The 24,277-nt window shown below is 42.8% G+C and overlaps 3 protein-coding genes across 6 annotated transcripts; all 3 read right to left on the bottom strand.

Moving 5' to 3' along the window:
* Positions 1-884: 884 nt before the first annotated feature.
* eogt (EGF domain-specific O-linked N-acetylglucosamine (GlcNAc) transferase) lies at positions 885-8,140 on the bottom strand. The gene is made up of 15 exons (XM_062469710.1): positions 7,822-8,140; positions 7,360-7,460; positions 7,042-7,150; positions 6,698-6,792; positions 6,502-6,606; positions 6,197-6,303; positions 5,999-6,102; positions 5,226-5,318; positions 4,967-5,038; positions 4,289-4,375; positions 3,258-3,326; positions 2,974-3,035; positions 2,582-2,701; positions 2,032-2,134; positions 885-1,788 (listed from the first exon to the last, which is right to left on the bottom strand). Exons 1-15 carry the CDS (start codon positions 8,020-8,022, stop codon positions 1,642-1,644), a joined length of 1,575 nt encoding a protein of 524 aa, XP_062325694.1. The 5' UTR covers positions 8,023-8,140; the 3' UTR covers positions 885-1,641.
* A 1,387-nt stretch (positions 8,141-9,527) lies between these two features.
* On the bottom strand, positions 9,528-16,828 carry tmf1 (TATA element modulatory factor 1). The gene is made up of 17 exons (XM_062469672.1): positions 16,072-16,828; positions 14,583-15,967; positions 14,272-14,375; positions 13,799-13,925; positions 13,603-13,708; positions 13,379-13,521; positions 12,871-13,037; positions 12,568-12,724; positions 12,338-12,430; positions 12,044-12,200; positions 11,746-11,938; positions 11,503-11,572; positions 11,327-11,419; positions 11,086-11,208; positions 10,822-10,974; positions 10,544-10,669; positions 9,528-10,360 (listed from the first exon to the last, which is right to left on the bottom strand). Exons 1-17 carry the CDS (start codon positions 16,205-16,207, stop codon positions 10,220-10,222), a joined length of 3,474 nt encoding a protein of 1,157 aa, XP_062325656.1. The 5' UTR covers positions 16,208-16,828; the 3' UTR covers positions 9,528-10,219.
* A 105-nt stretch (positions 16,829-16,933) lies between these two features.
* Positions 16,934-22,072, bottom strand: uba3 (ubiquitin-like modifier activating enzyme 3). 4 transcript variants are annotated; one of them, XM_062469633.1, is made up of 18 exons: positions 21,980-22,069; positions 21,816-21,854; positions 20,903-21,023; positions 20,684-20,764; positions 20,460-20,542; positions 20,279-20,359; positions 20,118-20,161; positions 19,964-20,028; positions 19,700-19,855; positions 19,483-19,585; positions 19,272-19,385; positions 18,931-18,984; positions 18,737-18,773; positions 18,545-18,626; positions 18,343-18,443; positions 18,148-18,211; positions 17,966-18,020; positions 16,934-17,384 (listed from the first exon to the last, which is right to left on the bottom strand). In XM_062469633.1, the coding sequence occupies exons 1-18, from the start codon at positions 21,997-21,999 to the stop codon at positions 17,296-17,298; spliced, it is 1,389 nt and encodes a 462-aa protein (XP_062325617.1). In that variant the 5' UTR covers positions 22,000-22,069; the 3' UTR covers positions 16,934-17,295. The 4 variants fall into 4 exon arrangements, with proteins under 4 accessions (XP_062325617.1, XP_062325635.1, XP_062325643.1 ...); XM_062469642.1 differs by lacking the exon at positions 16,934-17,384 and adding an exon at positions 17,402-17,690 and having other exon boundaries at positions 17,952-18,020; positions 21,980-22,072; XM_062469651.1 differs by lacking the exon at positions 21,816-21,854.
* Positions 22,073-24,277: the final 2,205 nt, after the last annotated feature.

The following is a 24,277-nucleotide window of genomic DNA, read 5'->3' as shown; positions in this document are numbered from 1 at the left end:
CAAATAGCCTAATATAGCCTATTTACTCACCTGGGGTTACCATAGTTTTACTGCAAGGATGAAACGTGGGTAATGCAGCTATGGGCATCGATTTAGACCCGCCATGAAGGTTAATAAGAGAAGAAATCTTGGTTTTGATCCCCCCGTGTGGATATTGTTCATTTCTTTAAGAGGTCAAAGGCAGAAACCTGAGCAGGGCCATAAATAGTGTCCATCCCAGACAGCCCCTGTGTCTGTCAATATGAGTAAATTCAGCCACAACATCCGCGGAGAGCAAGTCGGATATGTAGCCTTGTCATGGCTGATTAGCATGCAGTAATACAAAAGTTTGACTGTTTTTGATAGTCCTGAAATACACAGCTATTCATTGAGATTGTCTTAATCTCAGATGCGATAACTCTTACTACACTTGAATTAAAGATAGTCTTTTGATCATACCAAGCATCAACACGACATCAACAGTAGACTAAACATGGAAGATCCTTTTTTTAGTCTTTAACCGGCTGCCACAAGCAACTTTTCAAAGGAACGATAATGGTCTCATTGTGTGACATTTGAATCATGTGCGGTGTTGTACTGCCATCCAGTGGTCCCTTGTATACGTTGAAAGCGCAGGGTGTGGTGGTTTTGAGGTCATTCAGATTTATGGCGGTGACAGGGAAAATTGAACTAGTGCCCTTTTGTGGAAAGCTTCTCTACCTCAGGCCCAACCGCGCTAAAATAATGAAACGAACAGCAAACCTGTCTCGGAAATTGCCAAATATTTTTTAGATATGCCCCATTTCTAACGTTCAAGGTCAAGCGTCAAAAAAGTATTAAATACATTGAAAATCAACTAATATCTGTAATTCGAAGGTTTCGAAAATAACAGCAGAAGTAATATAAGCTTTTTAGAAAATATTTATTAAAAAATATTACGTTTTTTGAATATGAAATTACAAACCTTGTACATCCTTGACAGAAACGTCTGACTCAGTTGAACTGTATCACACTAATAAATAAAACATCGATACTCTTTAAAAGTAGAAAAACACACTTCTTTTGGAATACTGTTGAAGTATAATATTAATTATTTTTCACATAATTTCTCTGCAAGAAAGTTAAGTTGTCTGGTTATATCACTGACATTAGACCATTTAAACTAATGAGGGGCTACTGTAGCTGAACAGTGGGCAAAAGGAACATTCTGTGTAACAAATGCCATTTTATATTCATTTACAGACCGATCAGTGTCTCAAGGAAAATACTGACCAGTTTAAAACACTTGGTATGTGACACACCTGCTTAGCGTGTGGAGTGCACACATGAAGACACATGCAGGCACACTAAAATGCTATAAAAAAAAAACAAATTCAAGGAGCAAAGGTTAGTCAGCAATGGGTGGTGTCATTGTCTTCCCTTCGATGCCTATCAGGCTCAGTATTAGCATGATTAACATACTAACTGTATGACAGTGGTGCAGGTAAGGCTCTGGCTGATAAGTCAACACACACACAAATACTTTTGATGAAGGTTTTGGAAAATGCTGTGTTTCCTTAAGTGTACCTCAACTTTGGAAACAAGCCAAAGTGTTTACAGATACTGTTTTCAGTAATGATGTTGGCAGAGGTTTAGTGTAAGGAGTCCCACTGTGCTGCAGACCTACAGTTCTTCACGTCGAGGCCGCAATCGCCACCTGTGGTGCTGCGTGACATAGTCAGCTGCCTCCAGAACCAGGCGCATGAACTCCTCCACGTCGAAGGAGTAGTTGGTGAACTTCGGATGGTCCCCCAGAGTGGGATGATGGCCCTGTGTTTGTCACACACAGACATCATGATTGATTGACAGGCAAATATATTTACAGAGACTGACAAGTTATTGTGGTTGCTCAGTGTATAAGTGTGTGTGTTAGTCAGACAGTACAGTAGTGATGAATGCTGTAGCTACAGGTGAGCATTAGTAAACCCTCTCCAGGGAGCTGGGGTGGAGACCTAGAAGGTGTTGGAGGTTATAGCAGACGTTACAGCAGACAGCCGGTTGGAGTTTCCCCACCTTGTCCTGCGGGAGCACTTTGTCCCTTTTCTGCCAAGTCACGTATCGGATCCCCCGCAGCCGAGCCAAATCTCGATAGCAGCTCTCATCCTCACAATTAAATCTGTGGAGAACAGATGCAGACACTTGATCTTCTGCTTTCTCTACCTCTCTCACCTCCACACCCCCAGAGGTCCCCTGCCTAAACCTCCCAGCCCTGCCCTGGATGGCATGATGGATGTCTGGTTAATTGGGCTGTACTTCACCGTTATGCTGCATGACTAAGGGCTAACGGAGCACAGCATGCCGCCAGGTCTCGTGCTGCACACACACACACACACACACACACACACACACACACACACACACACACACCTGTCCCAGTTTCCCCATGTACAACCATCCACAGTAGGCTGGGAGGTTTGACAGACAGGCAGTCAAGCAAAAAGATGGATGGAGACATTTACACTTAAATACAGAAAGGACCAGACACATTTACATGACACGGACAGATCAACAAACAGACACACAGACAGCAGTTAAAAACAGGCCCCCAAAAAAGTGTACTGACAGCTCGAAAATGACAGCCCAATCGGGGAGGAAGAGGAGGTGTGTAAGGCCTGCCCCATGCATCCCAATGAAGATGTCAGAGTTGTGGGTGGTCCTGAGCTGCTCCAGGAATGGAAGGTCCCTTGAGACAGACAATAACACACACCAGCATTACCAACACTGTGTTCTCACCAACAACATACAGCTCATCTCATACAGTACATCTACAATGTACCATCAACACTCTTTACTCTGTGTCAACATGTAGTCCTTGGTACTCGCCATGCACTGCATGGTAATATGGACTTGTCACTCAGTCCCTCTGCCTTGCCCTTCCTCCTGGCAGGACCTTACCTTTAATCCACTATTAATCCACTGGGCCTGTCAGAGGAATACAAACTCAGCCTCACTCACTTGTATTTGTAATCCAACACTTTGACCTCCAATAAAGCCACAGTCTTCAGGCCGTTAGCAAGCTGCGGGGACACAGTGAGATGTATTCTCTGATCAATGAAAGACCAAACAAACAGGGCTAGTGGCAGTATAAATCACAGGTCTTTTACTCTTGCAGTTTATAGCAAATACGATTTTAAATGGCCAGTTTAGAACGTAAGGCAGTAAATCAATGAGAGGAAGCAGAGAGGAGGGATGAAGGAAAGGGAGGATGGGCGAGAGAGAGTGGGCAGTGCTGGACTCACCTCCTGCAGGTTTAATATCCTACGGTACTCTGTGCTTCGTGCTAACAGGGTGACACGAACACGCCCCTGCTGGAAGCAGAAACACAAACACTGATCAATCAGTCCGGGCCAGGCTAACACAGACACATCCACTCCAGTGATGGGTGAACAGCCATATTCACTATGCAGCAGGGGATAAAACAGTGTATTAAATACAGTACATTCACATTTTCTATAATTGTATGTTCTAATGTAAAGTCATAAATGTGATGGTGAATGGAACGTACTCAGGAAAGATTATTTTCAACCGGAAGGCACTTGTTTTAATGTGCTTCTTAAATCAATATCGGGTGATTCTTAAATGTCATTAACGGGGCTTCAGCCAAGTATTATAAGACTACAAACAGAATGGTAGCCCATCTTATACACCATTGCCATCTAGTGGCTCAAAGCATCTCCACACCTGCAGCATAAGTACCTCCCTCTGGGACAGTGCTCTCAGCCAAGAGAGAATAACACCACAGCTAGCATTAAAACAGAAATAAGGAAAATCCGCCAACAACTCTGTAAAACCTTATCATAAAAATCTGCATAATTTGCTTTCAATGTTTTTAAATTAGTGAATAAATAGGTAAACTAGTGAGGATAAGGAGGCCAGATATGACAAGGAGAGAACAGAGGAGAGAACAGTGGAGAGAACAGCTCTGTGTCTCCCTGTGTCGTTCATCAGCTGCAGGAAGCAGGGTCAGGGCCAGGCAAAACGCTCCCAGGAGCTACAGCTGCTATCTCACCACAGAGCTATTAGCATATTTTCTGAATCATTTGCGAATACTGAATAAGCTGCTGCACCACAACTGTAGCAGGTGGGTGTAAAGACAGTCGAATGTTTTCAGGTTGTGGTTAGAAAACCAGTTAATGGTATTTGGTGAGGGATATATTCAAGAGGGGTTGTGTGTTGTGTACATCTGTGAGTGGTAGAGTTTGAGTGAGTGAGTGAGTGAGTGAGGGAAGGAGTGGTAGAGTGACCTTATAAACTATGCTGTACTTCCTACCTGGGATCGTTCCTGTGAAATGTTGAGTCGATGTAAGACATGCTGGGAGAAAGCCTTGAACATCCCTTCACTGTGGCACTCAGATATCTGCCATCAACACACCAAAGAAATCCATCAGCCCTCTACCTCATGCATATTCCTAATAAGATAGAAGTTTTCAAATTTCATACCCACACACTGAAAACTACATCAAACAAACCCATGCATAGCATTGCATGACTATTCATTCCTATAGGCCCGAGCACAGCAGTCGTAAATATGAGCACATGAATATAAACATGATGTACGCAGCTGGGGCAATCGAAAGCATCGGATATGAGGCTAACATATCAATATTTCACACCTCAAGGCTGCCCTCTGCAAGGCTAACATATTTACATGATAAGATCTTTACACAAATCTCCTTGAAATTATCATTTAAATAACATAGGAGCTGGACACGCTCAAGAAATAACATAAATATTTGACCCAAATTGCATGACACGACCAAGCAGGGTTTCCCTGAAAGAGGAAGGCTCTGGGAAGAAAAAAGACAGACAAAAAGCCGACTTTATAAAAAATAAGAGAGTCTCAGAGAGGCGGGGGCAGTGTGAGCTCTTCAAAGACATTCAAATCTCCTGAAAATCAAGAAATGCTATCAGAATATTTTCAATATATACCGAGACAGGGGAAGCCTACCAGAGGTGTGTTGTAAAACAGGCCGTATCTCATTCTTGGGAGGAGCGAGAAGAAGGAGTCTTTGAAACACACCTGATAAAAGATAAGAGATTATTATTCAACAAAGCTTAGCTCAGGTTATTATACAACACACAGAACTCCCACACAGACAGGCAGATACACACACACACACACACACACACACTGTATGCTCAGGTGTGCATAACCCCACCATTGCAAGCAAGCACTCTTGCACAAACAAATGTACCAAGGAACTTACCCTTTTAGAGTCAAAGGTTTTCAAATGGATGATATCATAGTCAGAAAAGACGTTCCATGTTTCACTAAATAAATCACCATATCCATAAAAGCTCTGAAAAGGACAAGCATACATGAAGGGCAATAGTGACAGTATGTAAATTAATGAAGAGCTATCATATGAGTCAGCGCACAGTAAAAACAACAAACACATAATTCAACCTTCATCCTTGGGCCACTATACCAATTTCCATCATAGGTCAGCAAAATATATTAAAATAGTTTTGTCATGCTTTCCCTTGAATTGGAGCTGTGGTTCAGTAGTGTCTTTAGGAAGTCTGTCTTATCTTGTTGTTCTCAGGGCCACCACATGTTTAATGGGCATGCCCACATATGTCGTTTGTCAGATGAAAGGTTCTTACATTCCCTCTCTGCTCTCTCTGCTCTCTCTGCTCTCTCTCTCTCACCTCCACAATTGTGATGGTGAGGAGGTGGGGGTGTTAGGTTGACAATAGACAGGATAAGGTTTCCCATGAATCATTCTGGTTTCCCGCCTACGCTTCCCTTTGATCCACTCCTCAAGCATGTGACCTCCTTGGAAAGTGAGAAACACCAGCTCTGACTCACTAGACTTACATTAGTTTCCTGCCACTTGAAACACACCAAACAAGGTCCGTTAACACCAAGGTGGGATATGAGCTACAGCAGATCTAGTGTGCTCTCTGACAATCACTGGGAAACAACTTCATAAGAAAAGTGGAGTGATATGGAAGGTGGGCAATGAAGCGGACCCACCGTGTCCCACATGACGATGTTGACGTCTCGGCTGAACGAGTTGTTGATGTGCTGAGAGATGTACAGGTTGACAAAGTCACAAAAGTGATGGTACATGTTCACACCTGAAATAAGAACACATTCAGGTAGTTGTCATACCAATCCCTCTCAGTAGTATCCGTGTGCAAGTGTCCTCATGCTGGAGATAGGATCTCTCACCTGCATCTAGCTTCATGAATATGGTGGGTTTCTCTATGATGACATCACAGTGCTCATGCTCAGTGGGGTAGAAGTCTAATTCTGTGTACGTCTGCAGTTCAGCATACCTTGACCAGGATGAACGGTGTTCAGCATCATTTCTACTATCGACAAGTATCCAATATTACACATTTATCTATAGCAGAGGTTTCTCTCAATCGGCCAGCATGTTTGCGATAGTGAGAGAGAAGTTGACGTGTCAAATTGTACAAATGCACGTTCTTCACGTGTGTCAAAACGAGTGGTTCTTAGTCCTTCACTCTCACCAGGACTGTAGAGGGCTCTTGTGGTCTCCCTCTGCAGACAGCGCTCTCTTGTTCAGTCTGCAGTGTCCTCCAATCTCTCCCTGTTGAAGGAAGTCCTCCTTATACCTGCACAGTGAACACTGGTGAGCCACTGGACACAGGTCAGTTTCTCAGCTCCCAGGCCCACACAACGTCTAACCCTGTCAGAGGCACTGACCTCTCATGACCTCTTGGGGGGTTCCGTAGGTCCAGGTAGAGGTTGGTTGCCCGGCAGAAGCGTGTGTGGCTGGAGCATTTCAGAGATGAGTCCTCCTAAAAGTACATCATTACCACTTCAACACTTCGAATTCAGCATTTTCAAAGCACTGAGTCAACCAAAATGAATGGCGGGTTTAGAGCTATAGTTACTCAACCACACCCCTCAAATGGGGCAGTGGTAGGTTGAATTTGACAGATATTTAGGAGGTATGCTTTTTTCTTTAGCTTATTCATATTGTTTATTGCTGTTGATTCCAGAGCCCTGTGTCCAGCTGGACTGTGGGGACTAGAGGAGGGTCTTACAGGACTGGAAGCCTTGCAGATAGTCTTCATCTCACTGAGGCGCTCCTTGACGTAACCAAAGTCAGCCTGCGTCCAGAACACATCCTGGGCTGCCTCAACTGAGCTGACCCTGGTACAGAGAGATCCAGGACATCTTGGTTGGGTCAAATAAGAAGGGACATCATATTGTTTCAAGGAAAATATCAAAATATTGGATGCCACAGTGATTTTTCAGACTATGAATCAGGATTTAGAGGATGTGCTAGTGCCATAGTATGGGTTAAAGGTTCAAACGAATAACGGTTTCTTTGTTTGCAAATGCAATGGTGAACACAGTACCATGCAGGGTCGACCTTGGTGCATACAGGATAGCTAAAGCGGTTTTCTGGGGCACATTTCTTCTCATAGCCCCAACAAGCTGACACATCCAGCAGAGCATCCTATTGTGAACAAAATACATAAAAAAGCAAATGAGGAAACCTAGAGGTGATACATCTTGCATATACCACTGCAGATTAGACCATTCGATTCCTCCTTGACACAGAAAACAAACACTGCAAGCTGTCTTGACTCTTAAGCCTAAGCCCTGAGCTTTTCACACTCTCAGACGGAGGGGTTTATCTTGCGTTTGGTTCAACTGAGTTGAATTGTCAAAAAAAGATCATGAACAGCCCATGTGGAAAAGCCTGTAAGAACCTGGTAACCATGTGGAACACAATGTAACACATTATAAATAACACCATAACAAAGCATTGTGTCTGTGATTAAAGAAATGGCAGGGTGTATTAATGTATATCTTACCTTAAAGGGGCAAAGTGGATCCTGACGACAGATCTTGGCCACTCTCTTGTTGTTGTACAGGAAGTAGGGTACATGCTCCGGTGGCAAGGAGAAGCTGCTGTAGTTTAATGGTGGTTTGCGGCTAGTGTTCTCAGCCTCTTCTGCACTGACCACAGTGTAAGTACAGACCATGCCCAGTGCTACCAGCAGCAGCATAGTCATACACACGCAACCATAGGAGAGAGGCTTCCTTGCTTACAGTTTACTCCAGAGTCTGAAAGAGAGAAAGAGAGAGAGACTGTAATCTTGGTTAGGGAGTAAAGCCACAGTTTACAAACATGTGGGTATTGGATTTGTGTGGGAACCAGCCCCAAAGGAGATCTCAATACCTAGCCTATAGAAAAGGCCCTGTTGCAGGAAATATTAGTGACCTTTTTCCTACCATTGTTTTGGGCAATCATGGCAGGGATAGGGGAAGTTGACATCAAAAACAAGATTGGGTGCATGTGAACCATTACAGCTAGAAGTGAAATGCATGGGGCTCATTCCCATGCTGTTCTGCGTGAGAACAGGAAATGTGTTTGTCAATAAAAATAAAATAGAAAATACTGACTCAACGAAACTTTTGGACTTATTGCCATGAGGCCTACTTAATACGTTTGACTGCTTGGGTACATTCAAACATTCCACAATTGAATGGATTGCTTGCCTTGGAAAAATGTTCATGGTGAAAAAAAAATGAAGTAATTCATTTCCATGAAACTAGAATATTCGAATTCAATGACACTGCTATCGTGCCATCAAACTAGTACAATACATTCGTGTTTCAAATTCCAAACAATCTTTTCACAATAACGCACCATTACTATTACATTCGTTAAGATGCTTTCCTGTAAGCAACAATTTGTAAAATATTGCAAAAATAACGGCCACGACAGGAATTGTTCATAGCCTAGCTATATCCTCAGATACAACAAACAACTCATTTTATTGTAGTGAACACTCAACGAATTGTTAACATTTAAATGCAACTGTCTAAAACCTACAGTAACAAGAACTATGTTGCATCGCTGTAAGGCAACATTCTTTGTAGCATATGTTGTGGGGAACGGACCTTAAGTATCCCAACTGACAAGAGGTAGGCAACCCTAAATCAGAAAAATCGCTTCGGGAATTAACACAACTGAAAAACAAATGCGTACAACTGAAAAACGAATACACACTTAACCTACCTTCTTCTTTTCTCAAATATGTTGATGAGGAAAGGCGCCATAACACCGGAAACCTAACACCGGCATGCAATACATTGTAAGCCACAAGGTGGGGTTGTGTGGCAACTAAAGACAGACCCCTGTGGCTATGACACCTATGACTCGACCCCAAATACTAGCCTATGTAACTTACTTTCCTGCCTTGAGTACAATTGTAATGCTAAAATGTTTCTTAGGAATGGAACGTGCCCTGATGTTATAGGCACAGGATAGCACCCCGCTTGCGAACTGAATTCAACCTATAGCTAGGCTACTGTAGTATAACTGGGAAAATATGGCGAACCCTATGGCCAGAGTGCACTTCGCATTTCAGTGTCTAATTCAAAAAAGTTGTATTCTGTAGTCCTTAATTTTTAAATGTTTCTAAATGAACATATTTTTCTAAATACAAATGAATAATTAGTGCCTAAGAAAACTTGGTCCCGAGAAAATTGTTTACCCATGTCCACGTCACCATCCCAATAAATGTTTATTTACATATCTGTACAGAGCAAAATCTTCAGAACGTTCAGCAGAAGCATCAGACCATGTCTCCACATGATACACGACCTGAGGATTTCTGATCAACATACATACGTTTGTGCAAGTGTTTTTGACGGATTTAACTGTCTCCGGTTACATTTAGGCCTAGCCACAAATTAAGAGATTACACTTTAATGCAATCATCCGCCTATTCCCCAAATTATCTTATATTTCAGAGGAACAGAAAATGTAACTGACAGGAAAATGCTTCTCTTAATAAAAAAAAATCCAGTAGCAGGGATCCCACTTTCCTCCACAGTGTAAAATGCATTATCTACTTCCTTTTCATCCATACAAACTTTTGTTGTTTCCTAGACCGATAAATACTCTCCATGGTCATGTCATTGTCCTTATGAAAGATCTAGAGCCATCAGAACTGGTAAACTGTCAATATAACTTGATAGTCCAATTTGCTTTCAGCCATTCAATCCTAAAAAGCAATTAGTTGGTATTTCCATATCCATTTTATTGAATGTACCTGTATATGTTTTGATGTTTCTTAAAACTACACTATTGAGAAATCACAATCATACTATCAGGAAAATGTAATTTCGTATTTTACAGTCATGTATCTGCATTTTGTATTTGTCTTTGAGTTTTTGTCCTGGCAGTGAGGAGCGGTCAGTCTATTTCTGGTTCTTCAGCAGTTCGTCGATCTGGGTTTTGTACATGTTCTTCACGTCTTCCAGGTCTAGCTTCAATTCGTCAGCCTCCTCTGCTTTCTCCCCGTACATTTGAAGGATAGTGTTGTGCCTCTGCTCCAGGTCCTGACACACACACACAACAAACAGTGACTACTTCTCTGTGTCTGTTCAAAATAACTGGATTCTTTTAGAAAAACATTGTAAAAACAACTGAATCCCCCACCCGCCTCTACCCATAACAACTCAAATTATCCCACCGCCTATTTTATGAAGTCATGGTTTAATTTAATTGGATCCCCTGCTCACCTTTAGTTGAACTTTCAGCTTGGGGATCTCCTTCACAGAGTCCTCTAATTCATCGTTCTGATTGGTTAGTCGCACTAGCTCCTCCGCCATGACAGAACGACTCCTCTCCAGACTGGAGATCTCCAGCTGGGAAGAAAAGAAAAAAGGAAAGAGAAATAAAGTTTAGTTCAGAATTGTAAAAAAAAAAAAGAAGAAAAAAAAAGATACATGTAATACACCTACAGTAAACGTCAAATATTAATGCTACAAATATGTTGTGTTCATCTGGATCCAGCTACCTGCAGATGCGCGATTTCTCCCTCTCGAAGTTTGAGCTGTGACTGGAGGTTCTCGACGACGCTCGAGCCTCCACTTAGCCGAGCTGCCTCGTACAGGTTGGTCCCGCTTATAGACATGGACATGCTCCCCATCGAGTGATCCAGAGGGTCATCCTAGCAAACAGGAGCCACTGAAATGTTATTATCACTGAAACAAACAACATCGCTTGGTCAAATGGTAGGTGGGCTAGGACTACGGTGCTGAGTTCTGTCAGGGTAGAGTACCAGGGAGAGGAAGGAGGTGTGAAGGCCAGCGTGCTCCGTCCCACTGACAGAGCTGGAGCGGGACAGGGAGGGTGTGGAGGAGGCTGGGGCCTCCTCTGCAGAGTGGACCATCACCTTCCTCTCCTGGAGGGAAACACCATCTGATATCACTTCACTGTTTCATTCACACGCTAGATTGGTTTAGGAATTGTGTTCAGTAGCAGGTCAATTGCTTTAAAAAGAACGCCAAAAAAAAATCTACCTTTTCTTTGAGGGCCTCTTGTGCTAGGTAGCATTTTTTCTTCTCTTGCTCCACCTTCATTTTCTCCATCTCTAGCTGATTGGTCATTAGCAGCTTGTGGGATAACACAGCAGTGTATAAGGAAGTATTCCTACAGACCTGGCGATGTTGGCAGGTCAGTCTGGAATATACTGTACCTTCTCCTTCTTGGCCTCTTCCAGGGCTCTATTGTGCTCTCCCCTCAGGTTCTCCAGCTCAACATGCTCTCTACAAAAAACAGACAGATTCAAACTATAAAAAGAGATCTACAATTGTTGAGGTCACAGGATATCCCACAGACTGACCTTTTGTCATGGATAGTTACAGTCGGTTAACCTCAAGAAATCATAAACAAAAGGCTACAATCAATAATGGTATAATCTTTCAGTAAATCCACGTACCTGCTGCTGTCATCCTCCAGTTTCTCTCTTCTGCCCTTCTCTGCGTCCAGCTGGCAGAGGACACGGCTCTTCTCTTGACGGAGCAAGGAATTCTGGGATTCCAATGAGACCAGCTGGGCCTTGATTGTCTGTAGCTCCTCCGTGGCTGCGCGCTCCTTCTCCACGGCAACCGCCAACTGGGCTTGGGCATCCACTGGTCAGAGTTCAAGAGGAGAGACAAAGAACAGAACACACATTGACACAGTTGTACAACTTAAGGCCTGTGAAACTTCATGTCAGTTAAAGGCAGAGTTCTCACCTAGGCGATCTGAGATGGTCTTCTCCAGTTTCTCCCATGATGCAGTCTGGCCCCCCAGGGAAGCCTGCAGGTTCTCAATCTGCCGGAGCAAGGGTCGTGTCGCTGAGGTCACACTCTGGCTCAACTCCTGGTTCCTGGTTTCAGCTTCTTGTAGTCTCTATGGTGTCAGTCAGAAATCACATCAATACAAGGTAGCACATAGTTTTAATAGCGAAAGCATACACTGAATGGCTTTAAAAACTGATTTGGTCATCAGTGTGTTGGGGAACCAAGTATGTATGGATATGAAGTTACCTGCTGCAGCTCACTGATCTCCTCCCTCAGGTAGTCCTCCTTCCTAGCTTGCTGTTGCTCTGCTCTCTGCAGAGCCAGCCTCAGGTCAGCTACCTGCAGGGCCACACAGGGTTAACGAGAGGGCTGCTCTCAGGACTGGACCTCAATATATAGGTACACCAAGTATTATGCCCACAGAACTAGCATTATTATATAGTCAGATGAATCTGATCACAAACACATGGTCTCACCTGGTTGATGAGGGCCTCCTGCTGCATGCGTGCCTCTTCCTGGGCCTGCTCCAGGGCCAGACTCAACGCCTCTTTGGCTTGGGTCTCCCTGCTCAAAGCCGCTTCCTGCACCTCACTGGCCTTGGTGGCTTTGGCCTTGTGCAGCTCAGCTAGCTCCCTGCAGTTGGAGAAATACCCCATCACTAAGATCAATCTGCAGAATAGCTACAGTTACAGGTGGAAAAGATCAGTGTTACGGTAACGATTCTGTTTTCATTTCTTCCACAGACGCTAGCATGCTGAGGAGGGGTGCATTTGATTTACTTGTAGGAGTTGTCGAGGGCAGCCTGCAGGCTCCTGCTCTTCTCCTGCAGTTCCTCAGAGTCAGTCCGCTGGGACGTCATCTCCCTTTCCTGGCGCTCCACAACAGCATTCAGCTTCTTGATGCTCTCACGGTGCTGCTTCTCCACCTCCTCCTTTCCATCCAGAACCTACAGCCAAGAAACATTGTTCAAGCCCTCTTATCCGCACAAAGGAATACCAAACTGCAGCCTGTGAGGTTCAGCTGTGGGGTTAGTATAGGTGTGACTGTGGAATCTGGCAGCTAGGGGGCACTAGACACTGTCAGAAGAGAGGAAACAATGAAGCTAGAGAAAGCTGGATGGAGCTGCAGGTTTTTCTCCAGTCTTCCTAGTGTTTTTGCTTATTAAATCAACAACACACAATGACATGACCTGTAGAGGACACCCAATAAACCACTCCCCAATCCAATCCAACATTTTCACCTATCAGAAAGTGAAGGTAGCAGGCTACAGTGGAAAAAGACAGAGACCTGCTGCAGGTGTTTCAGTTCCTCCTCTTGCTCCTTGAGCTTCTTGTTCTGATTGGTGATTTTAGCTTCAATCTCCTTCTCCTTCACACGCAGCTTCTTTATGATGTTGGAGTGCTGCAGCTGCTGCTTGGACAGCTTCTCACCTAAGAGAAGGGTAAGGAGATGTCAGTAACCTGGTGTATGGATAACACCTATGACAGATTTCATCCTACTGTATAACTCACCCTCCTCGAGAAGTCCTCTGATCTGGTCCTCCTTCTCCCGAATGATCTCCATGGTTTCATTGGAGTTCAGTCTGGTGGACAGCTCCTCTCTCATGCTCTTTATCTCCTACAGAGGAATTCCGAGATAAATGTCAAGAAAAAGCTGAACAGATTGAACCGGAAATGACAGGTGTGTTGTTGTAGGCTTGTGTGTTACCTTCTTAGCAATGTCCCTCTCCTTGCAGGCTAGCTGGGCCTTCCTCTCTGCGTCTGCAATGCGCTGGGTAAACTCATCCTTTAGAGACTGGACTGAGGAGCTCTCGTCCTTCAAGCTGACCACCTCACTGCCGCAGCCATCAGTCACAAACGTCACACACAATAAACAAAGTTATAACTTAATGGCTTCAGAATCCTTCCAATAGAATTGTTGTACAGTTTCAATAAAACAATGAATATAGAATTTGGAAACTTCTGAAACGCTGGAATGCGTTCAGTCAATGCCAGGGAGTAAACAGACAAGTTGTCCACGATTGTACGATGTGCAACACCTGCGTTTTTGTTTGACGGAGTGTGAGGCAAATATTTGCACTGGCATGACAGGTTTAAAGCCGTTTATCATAGAAACCTTTATGGAATGGTTCTTTCTGCCTGTCAATGTCATATATGAGGTATCGTGACACTCAAACTCACTCTTTAAGGTTGTCACACTCCTCCTCCAGTCTTGCTTTGTCTTTACTGGCTGCCAAGAGCTGAGACTCTCTTTTTTCCAGACGGCTTGACAGCTCATCAATCACCTGCAGAGGACATGACTTTAAATCACATGCATAAGAAATGTGGTAGGCAACCTTGTCTACAGAGGGAACAGCAACCATCAGCAAAGACTTGTGCTTCTCGAAGACAGATTATGTTTGTTAAGTAAATAAAGGTTTGCTGTGCCAAATTAATGAAGGCTGGTGTTACAAGATAAGCAGAAAAAGTCTCAGTTTGAAAACAGCGTTTACCTTTTGAAGCTCCAGAATCTGACAGGTTGAAACACTTCGCTTCTGCTCTGTGATTGGTGGAATAAAATCCTCTGGGGGAGCAGACAAAGTGACATCCGCCTCTGAGTCTTGTTCCTGTTCATTTAGTTCCTCGGGCTGCTCACTGTTCACAGGTGTGGCACTGCGTCCGCTCTCCTCCATCTCATCCACTGACTGCTGCTTCATCATCTCTGTTATCTCCTCCTCTTCTTCTTCTTTCTCCTCTTCCTTCTTCTCCTCTTCGTCTTCCTGGTTTTGCAGTGCTGCTGCTGGCAGAACAGGTGTGGGAGTGGACCCAGAAGTGACAGATGCCAGGGTCCTGCTTCCAGGGATCTCGTCATCGGAGTTGACCTCGCTGACACTCCGGCTGTCAAGAGACTGCATGCTGAACGAGTCGATGCGCTCAAAGGCGTCAGAGGATGAGCCAGAGCTCTCAGTCAGCTTGGTGTAGTCCTCCAGACGAGGGAACTCTCCACAGGCAGAGGCCGAGAGCAGCTGGAAGGAGCCCTGCATCAGGTGGAGGCCTGCCTTGGCCTCTGCAGTCTCCTGCCTAGAGCTGGCCGAGCTCTCACTCAGCACACTCTCGTGGTCCAAAACCTCAATGTCACTGGTGGTGGAGGTGCCAGATGAAAAGGCACTGACTGGGGGGGAAGGGGTGTCACTTTGCCTGTCCTCTGCTTTGGGATCTTTGGGATTTAAAAGAATCTCCTTAGGGGGTGTAAGTGGAGAGGGGGTTGGGGAGGGGTTATTGGGTTCAGAAGAAACACCAGACGATTCAGGGTAGTCAATGACATCATCGGCAGGGGGAGGGTCTGAAGGGTTCAGTGACTGCTCTGCTTGTGAATCCTCAGAGATGGTAGCTGTGACATCCGCATCTAACAAGCTCTCTTCTACCATGACTGTCTGACCGTCCGAGTCATCAGGACAATCTTCTTGAGCTGGCATTGGAGGGTCTGGATGAATAGGGGCAGTAACTGCAACAGGCCCTGACTTTATAGGCTCAGATTGGACTTCCTTGCACTCAGCAGGCTCGTAGTTCTCTTGACTGTCAGGCTCTGTCAGCCCTGGCTGGTGAGGGTCCCCTTCAGCTTTGACTCCTTCATCTGTGCCCTTCTCTTCATCTTCCTGTGGCCGTCTGTGGGACTTGGCAGGTGGCACAGACACCACATGAGGGCTCTTGCCACCCTGTAGCTCCCCTGGGGGCAGAAAGGCACTGAAGAAGTTCTCAGTCTCATCCACAACTGTACGAGTGACAGGGGTGGTGATGGCCTCAGATGACAAGGGAGGGGTGGTTGTGTTCTCCTCTGCAGGGGGGTCCCACTGAGTCATCCCCCATCCTCCACTTAATGGAGTCTTTACAGGTAAATCTAACAACAAAACAAGGACAAGACAGAGCACCATTTGATCACATTTCCCTTAGGCTAATATTATATTGCATGCTGTACCCCAACGGACAAAATCACCGACTTACCGTCATAAGGCATTACTACAGTGTCAGCCCATTGTTCCTCTTCTTTGATATCCAGGACTCTGTCAATGGACTTCTGAGCTGTTGTTAATGCTTGTTTGGCAAAACTTGATAGGTGGGAAGCGTTGAACCAACTCATTCTTGCTGTTCTTCTGTTTTGGTCCGAGCTAACTTAGCACACTTTGCTAATAATGCTGCTGGCTTGTAGCTAGCTAGCTAGTAAAGCAGACCACCTTTTCGACCAGACATATGATACATGTTAATGAAAATCTGGCTATGTAAAGAGATACACAAAATTGCATTCAGAAAAGCCAATGTAGTCACCAAGCAGGTCAAAAAGCTAGCTGGTTATAAAATCGAGTCTGGTTTGCTTGGTAGCTAGATAGCTAGCTAACGCGCTAGCTTCTTCGCAGTCCTTGCTTGGCTTGGATTGCGAAGCAGCAATCACCATAACAATCGTGATAAAAACTTAGCTGGCTAGCTTGCTAAATTCACACGTCAGTGCCACATAAATATAGAAAATCCATACATCGCGGTTCAATTCCCTGCCTTAGTCGAGGCATGACTGTTTTGTTCCTTGGTGTTGAAGCTTGCCAAGTTTCAATGTTTTGGTTACTGTAAGCTTACCATCTAGCTAGCCTAGCACTTCCTTTCCACGTAGCACCATGACGTCATTATCCGAGCTGATGAACTAGCCAGCAGTGAGCCCGTCAAGTCTCATGACCTACTTTGATAGTGTCATCATGAATATGCCACGGATCCTCGCAGTGTATGTTCTTAACCCCGAATACTGTGTATTAGCCACAGAACAGAGCAATAAAATATCTGATAAACACTCCACAAAGACACCCCCCCAAGGCAGTGCTGGTGTATAGGAAAACATTTATTTCCTGATTACATTGCACCTCTTTAGCTTCTGGAGTACCAGAGTAATTGCAGGTAAAATAAAAACACTAACAAAATAAATAAAAGCAGGTTTTTTTAAAAGTAGAGTATCACCATTTCAAATGACCAACCTATTTTTCACCAAGTAAAGGAGGTTGTGAGGTTACAGTGCATGAAACACATACTGTAAATATCCTTAACAGTAAAAGAGCATCACCAAAACATGTAATTGGAAACATTGCAATCAGATATGGGTGCACAAATCAATAAGAGAAATGGACACATTCCTATTTACATAATTGTACTTAAATACACCTTTATAACCGTTATAAAGAATATGTCCTATGAAGTGAAACTGATTTTGAAAATTAAGGTCTGGGGAGTGGTGACATCAGCAACAGCCAGCTCCTGTCCATCTGTAAGACCAAGTTCTAAAAAACAAAAGTATACATTAATAAAATCATTGGATAAATGAGAGAGCAGAAGGGTTCACAACTCTTTACATTAACTAGCTAAAATAAACAAGGGCGAAACCAGTTTAGAAGGATGGCCACTTATTCCCAGAATGAAAGCGAAGGCAATAGTACTTTACAGTACAGTAATACATAGCAAGGCCTGTAGGTAAAATATTGTAGGAAAATAGTCATTGCTATTTAATAGTGTTAGTGGTATAGGTTATTACAAAAGTGTAAGAAGCCACAATATGGAAGGCGTTGGTAAAGGTGGAGTTGAACATTGTGCATTAAACAAGATCAATAATAATATCCACTTACCCCTGGAAAGCCCAACTTTCCCCATACCAAGTCTCACTTGTGTAATAACTTACTACAGCTAAACTATAATGAAGTACTATGTAATGACAATGTTGGTACTATAGGTATTGCTATGTACTTACGTTTGTAGTTTATGTAACCTTGATGTAGTGTTGAACAATACTTCAATGCCAAAAGTATCCCACAGTACGATACAGCATGCATGTTTAGTTTGAATAAATATAGTTCAATAATCTCACCTTTCAGCGTTTTAGACAGATTTGGACGTGTCCTCTGTTCAATTGAAGCAATGCTCTGTAAAAGAAAAATAAATTTTCATAAGGCTATCAGATAAAAAGGACTGCCAACTAGGACTGATGTCTTGGGCTAGAGCGCTTCCGAAAACATTTCAAGGTGGAAACATCCATTTGGAAGTAATCACCTGTAAGTACAACGTTTTGTTTTTTCCTTCCACTGTTGCTGTGATAGCAGGCGATTTCATTTGTCTGAAAAAGGTCATGATTTTACACATTACAACAAAATACAAGATACACCTTAATTTAATTACAGAGCTGGTGTAAAGAGCTCAAAATATGTGGCCTCTAAAGCCCTGTGGTATTGTGACAGCTGAACCTACAGCGAGGCGTTCTCTGTCAGGTAGTCCAGCAGCTCCTGAAGCTTCGCTGTGGGGGAGAAGTGCAGCTTTTGGGGCACCTGGCTGCAGGCTGAACAGTTATCCTGAGGTGGAAATCACAAACACAGAACAGCTGGTCTATAACTGAGTAGCTGGTACTGTAGCTACATCACATTCACAATCTGAATGCAGCACAAGAACCCACCTTTCTCTCTGCCTCAAATGTATAGGTGTATAGACCGTCAACATCATTGAAAACCATATAGTTGTTCAAAGGAATGTAGGCACTGCAAATAATGTAGAAAAACCGGAGTTCCTCAATCAACATAACTTTTACTTTAGACATATTCATGTATGACTGCTTTGGATGACCGTCAGCCAGGGACCAGGAGCTCACCTTGATGCTATTTTAAAAACCTCTGTGGCGCAGGCCGCTAAAATTAAAGGAAAAACGAAAAGTTAAAGGAACACAGTATAAATGTACCAACAGTAAAGATTATTGACACACTTACAGTGCTGTACCATAGTTAACCACATACAACAGCCTGTTAAATTTCAGACAGGCGCAGGGTTGAAAATTTTATGATTTACCAGCAATGACCGCGTTTGTGGATGCCACAGCCGGAATTATCCTCTTTACAACACCTGCATTATGAGATATAAAGTTTAATATTAACATGCATACGTCAATGGTTAACATATAACACAAGGGTCTAACAGAGCATGTAAATTGTAAGAACCCTACATAGATACATAGACAATTTATGAATTTGCAACTATCTGTCCAAAGTATAAACTGATTCAATTGGAAACAAAGGATACCATTATTATTAAAACTTTGCTCATTCCATCTCTTGTTCTAGGTCAGATCCTTTTGGAGACTTAAGAACAGGGATAGTGTGGTTTACGACAGAGACGGAGGGTGTCCTCACCCTGGGTGAGTCTGTAGGTCACTCCTGTGATGCTGAACTCTGCTGCCCTTTCCAGAGACCTCTGGTACACCCACTGGATGTGCTCTGGGTCATCTCCATCCAGCCCCACACCGTCTGTGTGTACAAACACACACCATACACACAATCACCACACTCACTGGGATGTTTCTAGAAGTGTGAACATTTTATGGCCACACAGTATTATGCTCACCTCCAAAAGGCTTCTCTTTAGGCCAGAGCAGCATGCGGACATACTCAACACAATGTTCTGGTAACCGAGGCATGGAGGCTATCGTACACATGGGGAAGTTGATCTGACAAGAGAAATCAAAAGGCTTCAGCATAAGCGGGGCATACTTCAGCTGGTTGAATAGATCATCTGCTTTCCTGCTTCATGATACTTTGTTGGGAAGACAGTGCCTGCAGACCTGTGGAGGGTAGAGCTCCAGGGTGCAGTCGATGCAGGCGGTCATGCCAGGCAGGATCACCCGAGCATTGCCCTTGAATCCTTCAGTTCCTCCATCAATCAGAGGGATGATGGAGCTGGGGTCTAGAACTCCATCGTCATAGACCAGCATAGAAAGCTAGGAAATGATGAAAAGCTTAAGTCAACCAGACATACAATCATTAAAATTCAAGCAGTCAAGTTCTTCTTAACTGTTTAAATACAGAATGGATTGAGGGATATGTACCAGCATGCCATTCATCCACCTTCTGGCAATGATGGAGTCCAGTCCACAAACAATAATGTGGAATTCTGAGGAAAGGATAGGGAAGGGACCAAATTAATTTTAAAATGTTCAGTATTTGGTGAAGATCAAAAACAAAAAGAACCTTGAGGCTTACGTCTGTAAAATGTCTCATCAAAGTCTTGAATTTTCTTGAAATGTCTAAACAAGGATCAAGGATTCTTACATTGAGTGGTTGCTGGATAATAATAATAAAAAATGCCCCAAAAATGATTTAACAATAAATCCCACAGCATATAATTCTTGTATATAGGATACGGGACTACATTGCATCCTGGAATACGATTGTTGATGAAATCAGCTGCAACATCAGCTTTAGGCTGTCCAACGTCTTTAGGTCTACGGGAATAAACAAAAATAAAAAGTCAACAAACAGCCACATTGACTTATATAACATATATATATAAACTGAAAAACTCAGTCTTAAGGACGTTTGGACCTGAAGAGAAACTGTCTGTTGAGGTTTGACACGTCAATGGTATCCATGTCTATAACGTGTATGTTACGAAATGCAGACAGGGCCTGGTCCAAAGGAAAAGACAAAGACAAGAGTATTTGAAAGAACGTTTGTTGAATTACACCTCAAATAAGACTACAAACTACATAGGCCATATCATTTTAGAGGTAAAATCTAGTCTAATGAAATGGACATTAGAGTCATACCAGATCCTTAAGGAGCTCACATCCAAGGCCACCTGCACCGATCACAAGAATTTTGCAGGTATCCAATATAAACTGAAGAGTCTGTGAGGGATGTGCAATAATCAGCGAAAGAACACATGGGAAATAAACAATTGCCAGTATCAGCATGCAACCATGTTCAATTCGAACACCTGTAGTAGAGGTGTAGAACCTGTACTATACCTAGGATGACCACTTTACCTCTGTGCTAGCTTCAAAATCTGGATGGGTGAAAGGTCCCGATCTCTCCAGAAACTTCTTGATGTGATTCCATCGGCCCTCCCATTCGCCCCGGTCTCCACTGCCACCATCCACCACCATCCTTTAAATACCACAAAAGTTCAGCTCAATTGGATACGTAGAGATTAAGGTTGAGTCAATCTCCTTAAAAATTGTCATAAAGTCATAAAGTTAATTGCACAACAAAGCATGCAAATGACGTAAGGCATATCTGAAGGTTAATGTGCAGCACAATACATATATGCAAATACTTGCTTTTGAGCTGATTTGAACTTAAGTGTGAACTTGACATTGTGTTGTTTCAATATAGGGGGGGGGGGGCAGGGACTAGCTAGCTAACCCATGGTTTTCAGACAAAATGATGGTGAACAGAATAGTCGTGATGCTAAAGTAAAGGCGACTGCGTAAGCTTGAGAAGCTCGAGTAGTGGTGTCAGCAAAATAAGCTCAATTAACTTCGCTAGCTAACCTGCCTACAGGAATGGATGGTGTCCAAATGATCGTAGACAAAAAAAACGTCACTGCCATTTTTTGGTGAGGACAGGACAATGTATAATTGTTTCATTATAAAAAAAATCACTGTAGGCTTGTTAAACTAGACAGTTGGCTGTGACCATACAGCTCATCTGCCAAGTTAGTTAGGTACAGTAGCTAACTAGCTAGTAATTGACGTATCCAAACTAGTTTAGCTCAGCTGTGTAGTCAAGCAGACTACAACCCTACGTGACTCCTTAACCCCATAAACAAATCCTTAGATGGAATCACGTTTATAACTAGCTGACAGTCTAGCCCTTGACTGTGCAGCAGTGTGCACTGCACGCTAGCTAGTATGCTAACCTCAAACCTACTGCCAGTTCTAGCAAATCATTACTAACTTCTCAGTCAGCTCCACTACTCTCCTTCTTTTCTTCTCCCTAAAAAGAGAGAATAAAAGAAGGTTGATTCATGCGTTGCTTTCATCGGTTAATGAGATTTGAAAGCATCGTTCGGGCAGTTATTTGCTATTTCTTGCTTGTTTCTTCGGCAACTAGCTACTTACGGCTCGTCCGAATCCGCCATATTTTTGTTACTCAAATCCAACCACAATGCACTGCAGGATCTGTGGTAGACCAATCTGAGGACATCGAAAAATCAGTCACTGGGGAAATTAGAAAGCGTCACACACTGGAACGCCAGTGGAAGGCAGTATTTGCTTCCAGATACACGCAAGCTTCTTACTGTACGTCCCGTGTAATATACAGTATTTGTAATTCGTGGTTTCTTCTACACAATAAAAACTATGGAAGCAAATCAGTAACATAATGTTTTGAATTATAAAATGCATTGAATACTTAATATTGAAATTTAAACACCAACGAAAAAAATTCAGATCCAAAAACTCAAGGTTCGGAAATTCTGGTTCCTCAAATTCAAACACTAAAATTCAGATCCCCCCAAAATAAAAAATACATTCAAGGCTCAAAAATGCAAATAGAACAAAATGCAGCCTGCTCAAAATCGAATGGTGAAATTTAGATAAATTATTTTCGAACAAACAAAATGTCAGCCGAAAAGTTTGGGTCCGGAAAAATTGGGGCCCAACTTCAAACCTCTCTCCTCAGGCCCTTCTCATCCAGGTGTAGGCTAGTCATACATGCAGTCAGATCAGTCATACAAGCACCGACTGTGGTCTGAGGAGAGAGGTCCGGTCCAAGTAGGTATCCCATCCCGGATGAATTTTTTATTTTTTTATTTTTATTGAAATAAATTCATATTTCAATTTAAAGAGGTGAATTCAAAACCAACAAATTCGGTGCTGTTTTAATTTCAATATTACGTATTCAATGCCTTTTAAAATTCAAAACATTATGTCATTGATTTGTTTTCATAAAAACAATCCTCGAAAGATCCCGTTTTGAATAGTTTCATCAACCTGTGCAAGCTAATGTATAGCGTGTTAGATACTTTAAACTTAAGTAGTCTATTCGTTATTGTTTTTTTTTTATAATGACACTGATGATTATTACACTGTTCTGTAGAGTTTAGGCCAATAAGATTAGCAATAACCTATAAAACCAGTTTACAATTTTACAGGGGAGGAGAAAATCCGGAGTAAATCTCAGATGACTCTTTAGAGGGGACAATTAATCTTAGTTGACTTTATTGGCCTAAATGCAATCTTCAGCATGATCAATTATTCAGGGGTGACTAGTATATATTACTCGTCTTTTTGTGGTTATTTTTAGAAACACCTTTCTCTAAAAATGAAGATTGCTCTCATAGCAAAGTCAAGCAAGTATTAGTGTATAATGTGCAAATACATAGCTGGTGAGAGATTGTAGGAGTTCAAAATGATAATAGCTTTCAAGGTTCCTAATTATAATTTATTTACCAGTCTACCCAACTGCCTACTAGTATCATCTGATTAACTAGATAGATTGTTCTCATGAATGTTGGGTGTTCATCTGATGCCAGAATGATTAATAAAACTTGGATGTGCCTCACTGCATGTTTAGACACATACTAGCCCATTCATATAATTAATTAATTAACTCATTAATTGTCCACCCACAACTACATTATGATAATGTATCTCTTGTTACCTCCTGCTGAGACCAAAGTCAGACTCCACTGTGTTGAAACTTACATATATGTACACTGTATGTGTGTGTGTGTGTGTGTGTGTGTGTGTGTGTGTGTGTGTGTGTGTGTGTGTGTGTGTGTGTGTGTGTGTGTGTGTGTGTGTGTGTGTGTGTGTGTGTGTGTGCGTGCGTGTGTCTGTGTGTACAGAAGCACATGCATCTGTGTATAATTTTACAAGAATGAATCTTCATGCAATTCGGACAAAGATTGTGATTTTTTTTATATTAATGAGATTTTTGTTCCAAGTGACAGCCTCTGGAAACTGATGACTAATAAGCATGGTAACTCAGAGTTGACCTTCATAGCTGACTGGATACCATTTCAGCCTCTCTTGTGATTTGGTCTCTCTTCTATTTTCGATTATACAGACCTATCCAAATATGGCAGATATTTCAGCAATATGACAACAAATCTTTCTAAAATGCATTAAAAGTTCTACTTGTAAAACATAGCAAAACCTGTTACTGGGAACCTGGTTTCCAAGTTAAGAACAAAATGGCAGAGAACACATTGATATATGTATAAAACAGAAGTAATAGTTCAGCGCTTCAAATCTGTAACATACTTTTCAAACTGTCAAGCAAAACCCATTCCAGTTTCCACCTATGGCCTTATAAACAGATTCCTCCACATCATTTATCAGTTCTCCTGCCTTTAAAAAGGCAGCTTCTGAATGTCACAATGCCTTTGAGGTGGCCGCATCGTCTCTCGTCCA

The sequence above is a fragment of the Osmerus eperlanus genome, chromosome 1, assembly GCF_963692335.1.
Source record: "Osmerus eperlanus chromosome 1, fOsmEpe2.1, whole genome shotgun sequence".
Taxonomy (NCBI): domain Eukaryota; kingdom Metazoa; phylum Chordata; class Actinopteri; order Osmeriformes; family Osmeridae; genus Osmerus; species Osmerus eperlanus.
The sequence above is the reverse complement of the archived record's forward strand: the minus strand, read 5'-3'. Positions and strand labels throughout refer to the sequence as shown.